The following is a 15,204-nucleotide window of genomic DNA, read 5'->3' as shown; positions in this document are numbered from 1 at the left end:
TTATTTCTGTGGCGGTAACATAGTAACGATTTTTTTCACTTCTGCATTTCCTGATTTGGGGAGAATCGGTTATTAATTTCTTCTCTTTTAGTCAAACAAAATGTCGTCGGTGAACTTTTTATTCCCAAAACAACTTGAAATGCATTTTAAGGAAATGGGCTTAGCATTTGATACCATATTTGGAATGAACATAGTATTTTTTTAAAGAATTAACTAATGAATCCAAGGTAGTTTACAACGTCCTCTCCCATTTGTGCATTTTTTATTGCTTTAGCACATATTTTTAAATTAGTTTTTTTTGAAAAATCATTAAAAGTGAAAATTTCGTTCTACAAGGTTGTCACGGGTCTTACAAATCTATAATAGTGATATTAAATCAACGTTGTACAAATTTAGATTTTTAATAACTGCTTTATTTTTTAGTGTTAAATGTATTGAATACGGAGAGATGCGTGCAAAATTACATTTGTTATATACCCGATCCTGAAGTTGAGAACTTTGTCTCCGTAGTAATTATGCTTAGTTTTAAGAAAAGTAAGGAAAAGTATGTATGAAATTCCTTGTTTATAGTTGTAAAATTTGGGTTGAATAAATTTTTTGCTGTGTCCATTTTTTAACATGCATTTTTTGCTGTGTCCATTGTCGTAAACACGTATTTTGAGCTGTGACAATTTTCTTAAATACGCATTTCCAGCTGTGCCCTGAAGCTGAAAGACGATGTGTTGTTTGCCGACCGGCCTATTTGGTGGTCAGGAAGCTGATCTTAAGTCAGAAAGCTCACGGTTTGCTAATTTACAATCCAACTTTTAACCACTCGTTCTCTTTTTTGGAGATTTTCCTCCTGGTGGAAGTGGATCGCAATTATAATACTAGCTTTTATTTCATTTAAAATTTGTTACCTGAACTAAAAAAAAAAAGTCAAGAAATAACTTTTTTTTCATTTTAAAAAATGCTAATGAGAGGGTCGCTAAGAGCTGCTGGATTGGAAAATCGCTCCTGGGTTCAAATCCCGAATAAGGCATGAATGCTCTTTCTGTTCTCTGTACTATCTGTCCTTTTTTTCTGCTGGAGCAACGTTTGCCCATCTACTATGGGGCCCTGATACCTATATGACATACCGGGTAGGCATGTGGTAAAAAAAAATGAAGGATTGTTTACTTTCGAGTGGCAACGAGCAGGGGCAAAGTTTCTTATTAGTTCGAAATTTTTATGAGAAAAGGGTATATTTTTTTATTATTATAATTTATCCTATTTTATTTAATCATTTTTCACTTTGATATAACCTTGCTTTATTTCTCCGAGGAAAATCAAAACTGTTCTAAAACAATTCTTATTTTCAATTATAACCGTATATGAAAGAAATTCTAAATTTCGAAAATTCTTCCTCTCGAGTTCATATGGGTCGTTGTGCACCCTTCCTAGTTATTTGAATCTATATTTTGGTATACTTTTCGTGTATTTATGTTGAAAAGATTCCCGAAATGGCTTATTGGCGCAGGCTGCTAGCACAGAACTTGATGTTATTTCTCAAAATGCGACTCGTCCATTCGATGTGCGACAGGCATGACATCAGACTATTTTTATGCCTAATTTTAGATACTGAATATTAAAGTATACTCACAAATTTTGCTGTGTGGTAGCTCATGCACCTGTAACTTAAAATTAATGAAAAATAATTGTTTTAGATAAAAAAAAAAGCTTTTTAATTAATAAAACAAAAACATGCTGTGCTACAAATTGACGAAAAATGAACATGAATTTTGAGTTACTGAGCTACTTGACTAATAGCTTTGAAATGGTGTATACTTCCGAATTTTCAATTTAACAAATCAAGACCTAATATTAAGGCATAAAGCAATGAAATTATCAAATTAAAAAAAAACAACCTTTTTTTAAAAAAAAATATTTACTGACGAGACAGACAAACAAGGTATTGTAACAGGCATGGCACGTATAAAATTTTAAACTGTATTAACCATTTCTTTACTACGAATGAAAATATTTAATTTCAATTATGCAAGAAAGGTGGCAAAAAGTATACATTATGAATGAAATATAAAATGAAGTAGGTAAAGCTTTTAATATCCTTAAAACTTTATTAATATAGGGGCTCTGGTTTCGACTGTAGTTTCAATTTTATACAAGATAACCTGGTCTCAAGATTTAAATCCAAAAACTTTCTTGATGTCAGTTTGAAATTCTATTAAAATTGTTCATTACTATTTTTGTTATCAGTTTATGAATTGCCTAATTATCGTAAGGAACAACATTGAAATATCTCCTCCTTGGCATTGAAACACATATTCTAAATAAGTAACTTCTGTTGGCAGTATAATCCCTGTACATTCCCTCATTTTAAACTTAAATAAGGTGCATTTTTCACATTTTAAAATACAATGCCAGGTGAACAAGACCATAAGTAATGTGCCTTGCTTTCACTGGTGATTCTTTTATCTCATCGTTATAGTCCATTAATTTTTCAAATCTATATTTGATCATTCGATTTTTTCCCAGGGGACTCAGATACTGATGACAAGGCAGATCTTTGATACTTTTTGGGTACAAAGCAGGAGATATCGTTTTTTATATCATTGTTTTTCCAACTTCATTTAGTAAGGTAATTTCTCAGAACTAGAAGCCTGACTTGATAAATGCAATCAATTGTATTGAAACTCATAAAAGCTTTCTTTGTTGTTTCATCCATAAAATTATGGACTTTATGAGAAGCAAGAGCTAGTTAGTTGAACTGTTAAATTCTTAACGACTACTGTAATTCTGCTTGATTATTTCTAAATCCTTTACAAAAACTGCTATGTTTCATATGATAACTTTTAGAAATTATTTTTCCTCCTTTTAGCTGCAGACGGTTTTCTGTCTTTCCCTTGGCGAATATTCTTCTGCTGTTCATTTTTTTAACCAAATTTTTCCTGCATAAAAGTTAAACTCTTTAGATATCTTTTTGCTTGTACTTTTAAAACTATCCACTTTCTTTAAGCCCAGTGTATCTGTCTTCTTGCCTTTCTGTTGCTATTTTAGCTATAACTAAGAATAATCCACTTTTAAGTATTAAATTATATTGTGGCACTATCAATGCTGTAGTATTACTTTTTAAGTGGTTTTTTTTTAAGTGAGAATCAATATTTTGGAATATAATTAGAATTATACTTCAAATAATTTTCTTTTAAACAAATTCTTTATGCTATCGACCTGATCAAAATGTAAGTATTCACTCCTTATAATTTTCAAATACCAACTTGCTTGTTCGTCACTTTTGTTCATAGCCTACTAGGCTTAAAAATTTGCTTGGATCAGATCATGTAGCAAGGTTCAAAGTTTAAATTGAGAAGTTAACAAATACTGTAAGATTTGTTGTTCTCACTAACAAATGCTAGTTTGACCCTAATGTCCATTGTGATAATTATGAAAGACATGACAAATGTGACAGGCATGACAAATGTTAAACGTTTGTAGTCTAATAAATTTCAAAATTTATTTTTAAACTTTTAATAATTTACTGTTTTTCTCTTGTTGCAGAAAAAGATGAAATGTAGTTTAAAAGTATTTAATGTTTTGTAGAAATGAAAGAAGCTTAGTTTTTGTGAAAGACGTAACTCGACACTACTATTAACTGTTTAAGGTTAGCATAAAAATAAAATAGTTTTTATTCTCGTCTATAATGCATTTTTGCAAATTCTATGATTTACTGCTTTAAATGAGAAAAGAAAATGTGAATATTTATTTCATATTTTAAGATAATATGAGAAGTTAAAGTTTTGAATATAAGGCTTGTAATTTTTCTCTTTAAAAATAGCTCAACAGTATTAATCATAAAAAAATCCATTGCATTAATATCATGTTCTTTCTTTTTCAATTTCTTAAATTTCCAACTTTTTTCATCTGCATTTTTAAAATTAAAGCAAAATTAATTTTTCTTGGTCTTAACCGAAAAAAAAGAAATTATTTTGATAAAATTTTAAAAATAATCTTTGTGTCCACTTTTTCATGGAATTGACCGAACATGTTTTAGAAAATTTTTTTCCCTAAAACATATAACGATTTTTCCTCGAAATGGTTCTTGTTCTGAAGTTTAACAAATTTAATCGATAAAAAAAAAACATTTTTCTTTTAAATGTTTTTTTTTTCTGTGCTAAAATATTTTAGGCACGAAATCATTAAAATAAAATATTGATAATTTCGCTTTTGCATTACTTCGGTGTGAGGCATCAGAGGACACAGAAGACTGGAGTGGATATTGATTCATCATTAAATTAGGTATTGAATTTCATTCGGCAGAACAAAATTGAGTTCTAATTTTGCTTTTTCATGAAGCGTCCTAGTTGTTTTTCCCCTCCTTTTTTCCATTCTCCCTCTCTCTCTTTTTCGAATAAAAAATTTTTATCGTTCAAATTTACTGCGTTGTAAATTACGTAATATTGTAAGTTTCAAACCTACAGTTTATCATAGTATATTAGCAGCTTGCGCCATCAAATTCTACATTTAATCCCATCATTAATAAATCAATAATCGATTTTTAAAAAAATCGATGGCAGCTTATTATTTCCTACGTCAGAGCACCACGAAATAATTTTAAATACTTTCTGAGTGTTTTCGTGGCATTGCAAAAACATAAATAAAAGATATATTTTATAGGGTTTTCGTTAAAAAGTTTTGATTTTTTTGTAAAATATTTTTTACATTACGAATGTGAAAAGTTTTCACGTTTCGCACGTTATTAGTGCATTGTAATTTCTATTAACGTAATATATTTGCTACGTATCAAATATAATCTTTGTCCAAAATGCAAAATTTGAGCGAAATCGGTCAAATAGTTCCTGAGAAATCGATTATTAAAAAAGTCGCGCTTTGAAAATTCAATTTCTCTGGAACTATTCGACCGATTTCGCTCAAATTTTGTATTTTGCCATGTAAAATTATATTGTTCGAAACGATGCAAAAAACTATTCAAACTCTTTTCGATTATTATTAAATAAAATAATAAAAAATAATAAATATTTACTAAAATTTAATTTTTCGCATGGAATTACCTTTACAAAAAAGAATTTTATAATTGTGCTCAAAAACTTTTCAATTCGCTTAAAAAGTTATCGAGATATGACTAAATACGCAAAAAGTATAATTAACTTTAAGGGCTCCAAATTTTGGATCGCTCTCCTGACCAAACAATGGGGACCATAATTTCCTGATTGCGGCTACCTCCTATATTTTTGGAGTCAGAAATCCGAATCCGTTGAAAGAACGCCATGTTTGTTCAGAGAAAGTACGTTTTTGTGTCTGATTTCTTAACTTAATATTATGTGTGTTAATTAATTAGCATATTTGAGGTCACCCTCTAGAACCATTAAGATGGAGTCCAATAATGTGAAGATCCGATGATTGATTCTATAATGTGAAGAACCGATAATTAATCCAATAATGTGAAGATCCGATATTTAGGGTGGTCCGTTTATTTATTTATTTATTTTGCTCTCTCTTCGTTACGAAGCTGCTAATCATCTAACAAATTTCTTGTATTTCACGAATCATATTTGCACAATTAAAAAAAACGAATACCTTAGTAATTTATGATCAAATAATAGGATTTTCACGTAAAAGTACTCAATCCTAATGGTTTGAGGACCTCACTATAATTAATCAGCATTGATCAGGTGATATTTTAAATTACAAAATCAGATACAAAAACGTATTTTTCTGAATAAACATCTTTTTTTTAATTTGACAGATATGTATTCTTAACCCTCGAAATATAGGTAACCAAACCACCACCTGGTCATGTTTTGGCAAGAGAGAGGTCGAAAATGTAGAAAATTTCTTCGAATTTTTTTTCTTCTTTTTTTTAACGGCAGGTACTGAACTTTCTTTCTTCACCTCGGAAGATAACAGATGCTCACTTAACGTTACCCAGAGGTCACGGAGGCGAGCAACATTACTCACACCACACTGCCACAAATACCCGCTCATAGGGTGGGCCACACTCACACATCACACACAACAGAGGACAACAGATAGAGAGAAGCATCCATGCCCAGAGCGGGATTCGAACCCGCAGCCATTGGCTTCGCAGTCCGACACGCTAACCGCTAGGCCACCTGGCCGGCTCCTGCAACTTATGAAACGAGTCCGAACGCTTTGCATACTTCTTTGGCCAACGATATTTCAAACAGGTTTCTTATAATTATTTTCTGTTATTTAATTTGCTAATAGTTGAAAAAAATTAGAACAGTAAGGTACACACATTTTTATGACAAATTTATCAACACAAGTTCAAATCACAAAATTTACATTTTGAATAGTTCTAATGATATAAAAGATTCAAATTATGACTACTTTGAAACGGTGAATTACGCAAAAAAGTGAGACTCACATTAAATGACACCCACTTTCTACTCCATTGCAACCATGCTTTCAAGAATGCGGTTATTAACCCAATTTTGAGGATCCAAATCCATAAGGAATAGATACGTTTATTCAGAGAGAATACGTTCTTGAAATATCGTCTAGATTAATTAATTTGCACTTTTAAAATTAAACACTCGAAACATCAAGATTGAATCTTTGTACACGATCCTTAGATTATTTATTTTTTACTGTACACTGCTAATGTTATAGATTTTTGCTTTTGTCCAATCATTTTTGCACATTAGAATGCTACTAATGTTATGCAAATAGTTACACACATGGATCATTTATTTTGTACATTGCAAATATTGTATATCATTTTAGTTGTAAGTGTATATAAGAATGACACTCTATTTATTTATCGTATTTCGATCCTAAAATTTACACTCACAGATGGCTTTTTCGCAACGTTTAACAAAGTACACGTAATCCGATCATATAAATTCCAATTTATCATTGCATACAGTTGAATATTCATTTAGACTCGCAAAGAATTATCCATAAATGAAATAATACATACATTTTTGAGCAAGGGAAACAAATCTAAACTTCCATAAACTCTTCAACCTTGAGAAATACCAAATACCAAAATATATATATATATTTTCAAAAAAGTTTAAAAAAAAATAAAGAAAAATGTGGATGCCCTCGATTGATGCTGTCTTGAGAGGAGTATTTCATATTTTGGAGAATCCAAATATATATTTCCATCAATATTTACTCTGAACAACTTTGGCCTTAAAGTATTCGAAAAAACGTATTTTGTGAAATTCCCACGTTTAATGCTTCTGAAATTTTATTTGTTTTGTGGAAATGTAAATAGATGATATGGGTTGGGGGGGAGGGAATTCAATAAATAAGAAATCCTAAATTCGTACGTCATTCTAAAGAATTGTATTTCGTATAGGAATGTAGTGATATTTTCGGTAAAGAATAGATCGTATCAAGTAATCAAAACAGTTTTAGTTAATTAGTATGCTGATTTTTTTCAGTTACTTAAATTTGAAAAAATGTTTCATTTAAAAAGAAAAAAGAGAAGAAAGAAACGCAAAACATGTCCCTAGTTGTACTCAAGTAAATGAGGGACTACATTTATGCCGGGATCCAAGTAAAGTGTAGGGGCAATTTAAAATTTTTACAAAACATGTAACGTTTTTTTAATTTTTATTTAGTGCATAATAAAAAAATATGCAGGGAATTTTAAAGTATACTTGAAATATATCACAATTTTTTCTCGCAGTTGAACTTAACCACAACAGAATAAAAGGTTATAAGTGCAACGTTTTCACTAAAAATATATTCTAGATTAAAGTTATAAATTTTGTATATTTATGAAAATTGATCTTTCGAGAATATAAAGCTTTCAAAAAGAAAAAGTGAATGAATCATATAGCTTATAAAAATATGAAAATAATGAAAATTACATTTTTTTTAACCCCTTAACGTTCGGTTAATTTTGAAGAAAACGGTCATAAAAGTTCCTATTTTTTTGACATCTATTTTTAAATAAACTGGTATCTAGTGCTCGCTCCGAGTTTAAAATAAACTAACTATCTACAATTACCTTAAAAATACCCTGGTACTGCCATCTGGTGAATAAAATGAGAAATAAAATGTTTTCAGGCCAAAAGAAATGAATTAGTTTTATTCTTATTGGTGCGTTACTACTGAACACCCCAGCCCAGAAATTTCACTGGAGCGAGAAATAGAAGGCGAAACCTCACCCCGTCATTTTCACGGGAACCAGAAGGAAGGGGTTAAGAAAGGTGATTATAAAATCTGCGTCCTCGGTCTTGATTAGCGTATCAAACAATACCTCTCTCACTCATTTTATTTTTATCGGTTCCTATGACGACTAATAATGGAATAAATTAATAATGAAATAACTTAATAATAATAAAAACAATTTTCACAATTATTCAGTTATTTCAGATTTAAAACTAAGTTTTTAAAAAAATGGACAACGGTTTAAAAATAAGTGAAAATAAAATGCATTTTAATAAAGAAAAGAAAAGAAATTTAAGGGGAAAAAACTTGTAAGTAAACATATAAAGTGTTCTTCTTGCTTTAAATATTAATGATACTTTCTTTTTCACGTTTCAGATTATTTCTTTTGTGGGCCATAAAGAAGGTCATTCAGATCCTGTGAGAATCTCAACCATGTTCAAATGGCACCGTTTGAAAATTATACCGATTTGGGAGATGCCGCCGGACCACCGACTGCCAGCTCCATCATCAGAACAACTAATCCACCCCCGGTATTCATTCCACCCTTTTTCAGGCAGACGACTTTGTCACCTGGACATGAAGCCATTTTGGAAATGCACGCAAATAGCTCGGCAAACGCCATCATTTATGTTCTGGTAATTGAAATCCATTAACTAAAATAAGAGATTTGCAGGTGAGAGCCGGAATTCGAATCCCGTCGCCCGAAGACTGTACCCCCCGTATAGTAAATGGTGACTGGTACACGCTAAATCTGTCGGGTCACAAATTCCTCCTTGTTCCCATAACAAATCATACCTTCAAGGGTACTGAAATGGAGATTGAATTGATGGTTTAGGTCAAAATTATAATCTGTGGATGAATGAATGGATGTATGAATGGGTCTACTCTATAAACGGGTGTGACGTATGGATGTGGCAGATGTCGAATTTTTGGCCACAGATGGCATCACTTGAAAACAAGAAAAATTACACCCCATCCCTAATGGCCTACATCAGCAAGAACAACAAAACAGAGATTTAAAACGTTACGCATTGATAACTGAATTCCGTGGACACAATACCGATAGCTAAAATCCAAACAGAGCGAATGCTTTAATCAGCCGTAATCACGAAACGCCGAAATTTAACACAGTTGGATTCAAATCCTTTTAAACATGTTTCCAATCTTGAAGAATTAAAATTTCATATTTTCTAAACCAATTTGCATTAGAGGTGTTTTATTTTAAAACCAGCTTTAGAACTTAATTTTACAAGTAACAAAAACTTTCTTAGCGATCAGATTTTAACGTTCTAACTTGAAAATGACAACTTTGTAAAGTGAAGTTTTGATTTTAAAAAAAACTTAGCGTTTTCAAAAAAATGATAATTGCTTGTATATCGAATTCCAGTGAATATCCAACGTGATTCTAAAGTAATTCGATTGTAAATCAAAGTAATTTGCTTGTATATCTAATTCCACTGTAATTCCTAATAAGAAAAGGCCTTTGAAGTTCAAATATGTTAACAAAAATTCAGTTAATTGGAATGAATTTTAAAAGAAATTTTACCCACACAGTTTTGAAGCTGATCTCAAAAGAGAATTATATAAGGGTGATTCTCACGAAACATGAAATTCACTGTCCCTTGCTCCAAAATCTAATACTGTAATACTAAAAGAACTTATTTAAAAAAAAAATTAATAAATAGCATTGCTGTTAGTATTTTAAAATGACTTTGCACTAGCATTGACTGTTTTGTATACTTAAAAAATTTAATTGAATGTCAAAATGTCATTTTCCAGGCTTGTCCCAAACAATATTTCCAATAATAACTAGCTTTAAAACTTCCCATACATTTTTCAAAATCTAATTTTTTTTATCTTATCCTATGTAAGCATTTCTAGAACATCCGCAGAGGGTATCGTTTACTAAAACTTCGTTTAAAATAGTTTTTTTTGTCAATAATTTGTTTGTCCCATGAAAATCTGTCATTTTCCTGGCTACTTTTATTTAGTGATTTATAACCAAAATAGATAGCGCCAGGAATCAATATCTTATGTTAATAGATTGATTAGATACCCTCCTATCTGAACATGTCTTGTTGCATGAATAAAGAACCAATTTTCTGGCTCAAAATCTATTTCAAAAAATTTTTCAAGGTGAGTAGGTTTTTATGCTGTCATTTTCCTGGCTTCTTGAAATCATTAATAACAAAAACTACATAGATTTATTTGAGTTATTTTAAGAAATACTGTTGTTTTCTGCAGAATATAAACGTCTTCGGCCAAAATATTAAATTAAAGTAAAGTTATATGCTATAAAATGGCGAATTTGTCATTATCCTGGCTGTCATTTTCCTGGCTTATGAATGCCAGGACATTGAAGTGTTACCAGAAATTCTTTTTAACTGCTAATACTGTAAAGAGGGAAAGCAAATATTAACCTAATACCAAGTTTATGTATGATTGTAATATGCTTGGATGTAATCAAAGTTATTTATTTATTTAATGATTGATTATTATACACAATTTTATTCTGTACATATCAGCAACAAAAATTTTTTTGTTTCTTTCTACAGTGGATAAAAAGAATTAATTTAAGCAATTTATGGTCCATCTAACATAAAGGCTTAAGTTGAGTTACTTACTATTAACTTAAAATGACTGTTTTTTAAACTTCTAAGGTAATATGTCATTTTCCTGGCATTCAAGAATTGGTGAATATCTATTTTATTTCTTTTCTCGAGCAAATGTCAATAAACTACACTGCTGTCTATAAGATATTAATAAGTGTAGCTAAAGAAGTATACAAAAAAATTTTTAGATTATTTTTAAGACTTCAAATTTGAAGAAATTTTTTTGGTCTGAATTGTCATGTTTCGTGAGAATCACCCAAGTTCGAGTGTTCAAGTGTTTCGTGAGAATCAATCAAGATAAATCGATGNCTGTCCATAAGATATTAATAAGTGTAGCTAAAGAAGTATACAAAAAAATTTTTAGATTATTTTGAAGACTTCAAATTTGAAGAAATTTTTTGGTCTGAATTGTCATGTTTCGTGAGAATCACCCATAAATCGATGTAATTATTGCGCTTTGTTTACTTTCACATTGCCTAGTGATTTGGCTGAACTTATTTTTAATAAAAATAACCTTAACTAAGGGGATAAATAATGATATGCTTATCAAGATTTATAAATTCTTACTTTTATAATTCAATTCAATAGCATTAAGGTCATTTTAAACATAATAATTTTTTTTTCTCATCTTTGGTACCGTTCATCCGCTCTATTCAGCATCTTCGGTTAATTTTCATCGAAATTTAAGGGGGCGCTTAATCGGTATTTATGTTTTAATATTGACATGACGGGGGACATGCAAAGGTATCTGCGGGACATGAATAATATGATAAATAACTCCTCGAAAAAATGATAATTAACTCCTGAAAAAACTTCTCACACAACGTGAAATTATGATAGAATTTTCATGAATCGAGAGCATCAAAAAGTCGAAACTTAAATTTGAAATCAATACGTCGTAATAACATTGTATTAAAAACCCCGTTTATTTCGAAACCTGCATCAGGGAGCTGCGATGGCTCAGGGGATAGAGCGCTCGCCTTCCAATGATGTGAACCGAGGTTCGATCCCGGCGATGACTGGTCGATACGAATTCCGCATCTGGCTTGCACCGACCACGATGCTGACGTGAAATATCCTCAGTGATAGACGGATCATGGGTCAGTGTACCTTTGCCGTCTGGTTAACCGTGGGAGGTTGTCATGGTCTTCCTCTCCATATGACGCAAATGCGGGTTAGTTCCATCAAAAAGTCCTCCACGAAGGCAAATTTCTCACAATACTTGATCCAGGAGTTCCCTTGTCTTCTGGATTGGGTTCAAAATTATAAGGCTACGGAGTTGAACATTAGTAGTCGTAAACCCAAAAATTGGGTCGACTGTTCAACGACGGTTATAAAACCTGCAGCAGGTAGTATATGAAAATCCCAACATTTGATCATAAGTTAATCTGGTGTTTCATTTCCTTTATTTATATTTGAAATTTATTATTTTTTATTTTTATTTACCTTTGCATGCATTACAAAATATTGTCGAATAAAGAAGAGTACTTACCCTGACCACTTGCTACCAAATCAAATTTAATTCTTAATGAATTTAATTTTTTCTTACAGATTGTCTTGGCTATCTACGTTTTGGCGATGACCCTTGTTATTATCAAATATGTACGCTCTGAACGATACGAAGCTAGGCTGACCCGATTGTTCCACAATCTGATGCAAAGAGACAGGTTCTTTCGGCTCTCCAGAAGACGGTCATCTCTCCCCAAATGTGTCCCAACTATCAATGGCAACGACCTGGAATTGTCACCTACCAATCCAATCCCTGAAATTAGTGCCACTCTTTATACCTCAGACACAAACGATGACATACAAGAAGAGAGCAAAGTCTGAAAATTTGCTATCTTCCTTTCCCCCCCCCCTTTCCATCAATCGTCAGTTGCGATACTCTTTGACGGCCACCAATGATATACAAGAAAAAAACGAAAATCTGGAAACCTACTCTCTTTTTCGTTTTCATTGACTGTCGGTTATGGAACTCTTTGATGGCCACCAACGATATACAAGAAGAAAGCGAAAATCTGAAAACCTACTCTCTTCTTCGTTATCATCAACCGCCGGTTATGGAACTCTTTAATGGCCAAAATGACATATAAGAGGATGGCTAAGTCAGAAAACCTGCTCTCTTTTTCGTTTTCATCAACTGTCGACTGCATAACTCTTTTATACATGGCCACCAACGACATACAAGAAGAAAGAAAGTCTAAAAACTTGCTCTCTTTTTTATTTTTGTCCATAGTCAATTATGGAACACTTTGATGGCCGCCAACGACATACAAAACGAAACCAAAAGTCTTTAAACTTACCTTTTTTCTTCTCCCCTTCCATCAATTGTTAGCTATTTTAATTGTTGATGACCACCACAAGATGCCGCAAAATGTGTGACGATACTAAAAAGATTTCTATTCAGGAAACAATAAATCAGAAATCTTTTAGTGAGTTTCCTCTAATCCCTATGAATTATTTACAAAAACGATAAAATATCTAAAGTTTTGCAACTATATTGGAACAATGCAAGTCTTTGATGTGGCGATTTGAGAGAGCTTTGAATAGCATGAAATTGATAATGATTTCAAAAAAGAAAATTGCATCTTAGAGGTTATATTTCACTTTTTTAATTGATTTCTTAATTTTGATAATTAAACTAACAAGGATCCACTCAGTTATCACCACTACGTTTATGATAAATTTGTCACTTTCGTCACCTGAAACATATGTGTATCACTAGGTCTGTCATATTGCAAAGATTAATTATTCATGTTTTACAAACAAACTTTGCAAAAACATGACTGTTAAAAGACAATTTTTTATGTTATATATTCGTCTTAGCACACAATTAACATCACTGCAAAAACATCTCTTTTTATATTTGTGAAAACAACCTGCGTCTTGTATAACAAAATGTTCAAAATCTTTTATTGTAAGATAAACAAAAATATTATAGTATTCAAGGAATTGGCGCGAAACAAAAGTCGCTTCTTGGAGTATTAATAATTTACAGCGGGGGAGGGGGGGCTAGAATATTTGCGAATAGAGTTTGGTAAATTATTTTTCATAGTTGTTCAAACTACAACTAAGTCTAATGTCTTAGGGTTCAAGAGAATGTTGCTCGGTCTTGTTTTACGAAAGCAAAGTCCGTTGCCTCTGAAGTGAACATCTCGTCTCTAAGCCAGAATTCTCGAATGCCTCTTCGTTGTTAGGAAACAGATTATCTTTTCGTTGGTCAAAACTTGGATAAATATCGAATATTTTTCTCTTTTGTGAACCTCTTAAAAACTAAAGTTTATCAGACTGTTATACCAGGCCTGTTATGTCAGACTGCATTAATCTGCATGGTATATCCAAAAACAACTACATTACGATTTAAGTGACCCTAGCAAGGTTATGCATACATCTCATAGCATTTTTAAAAGATGAAGGGCCGACTCATCGCCAAGCAAACCAAACACTTTGTCTTGTGCTGTCATTATTAAGGAGCAGTTCGTAACATGTGATAACGTGACATGTCCATCACAAGAAACAGGGTACACTCCTGGTCACGCTATAGAAATCTCTGCAGTTTCAGTGGAGGTAACAGTAGGCAGTCGTTCTGGTCTGGTATTTAAAATCATTGTTATCTTCAAAGAATATAAAGTTCAGAATGGCTGCAGTTAAAGCGAGACTGATGAATAAAAATGAACAATCTACTTATATGAACAACCTGCAACACACAATGCATTGTTAATGTGCCAATGGTATCTTAAGTGTTCAAAGACCTATTATATCCAACTCAACTATGCACTAATCCCGTCCATTTAAATGTGAATTGTTGTATACAGCACTACACATATTGTATGCAATTTTTTGTATACAGTAGAAGTAGGTAAACTGTTAGATATAGAGAGTGTAAAAAAAGGTGTTTTTAAAAAGAAGTATAAAGGTTTTAATGTTGCAGCTATTTCATGTATTATTGTTGAATTTTTTTTTTCTAAATCCTTTTTTCCATTTCTTTTTAAAATGATTTGTGTTAAAAATTTCTCAAATGAGCTATAAAATTTGAACATTTTTTAAAATTAGTAAAGATGAAAAATTTCAATGTACGGGATGTTAAAAAAAAAAAAAAAACTTTGATATGATGCCTTAGCAAATAAATGATCAAAATGTGTTATGTAAAATATATTTCTTTGTTTTGTTACAGTCTTCACAATATTCTGCAACCCTATAATGGTGTTTAAAATTAAGAGAATTTCCAGATTTCACCGTATATATCCGAGACCACTGAACAGATTTTAATCAAATTTATTTGGGTTATTCATTAGACGATCGTTTACTTTCCAGAAAATAACCGACTATTTGAACACTGCTTTCATCCATTAATCGGTGCACATAAAAAAATGGGAACATCGGATTCATCTCTGTACCTTACACCAGTCAGTTTCTATTCTACAGTCGTCAAGTACACCCAACATAG

General features: G+C 31.6%; 1 protein-coding gene across 2 annotated transcripts in view; it reads left to right on the top strand.

The window, feature by feature from the left end:
• LOC107438320 (uncharacterized) overlaps nt 1-14,908 on the top strand; it is a 29,591-nt gene extending 14,683 nt beyond the window's left edge. For both annotated transcript variants that reach the window (XM_016050583.4, XM_071184254.1), the window contains 2 exons: nt 8,521-8,780; nt 12,309-14,908. In XM_016050583.4, coding sequence (XP_015906069.1) covers nt 8,586-8,780; nt 12,309-12,587 — 474 coding nt within the window. In that variant the 5' untranslated portion in view covers nt 8,521-8,585 and the 3' untranslated portion in view covers nt 12,588-14,908. The remainder of the gene's footprint in view (nt 1-8,520; nt 8,781-12,308) is intronic.
• Nucleotides 14,909-15,204: the final 296 nt, after the last annotated feature.

This window comes from Parasteatoda tepidariorum, chromosome 1, assembly GCF_043381705.1.
Source record: "Parasteatoda tepidariorum isolate YZ-2023 chromosome 1, CAS_Ptep_4.0, whole genome shotgun sequence".
Lineage (NCBI taxonomy): Eukaryota > Metazoa > Arthropoda > Arachnida > Araneae > Theridiidae > Parasteatoda > Parasteatoda tepidariorum.
This window is presented reverse-complemented; position numbering and strand designations above follow the sequence as displayed.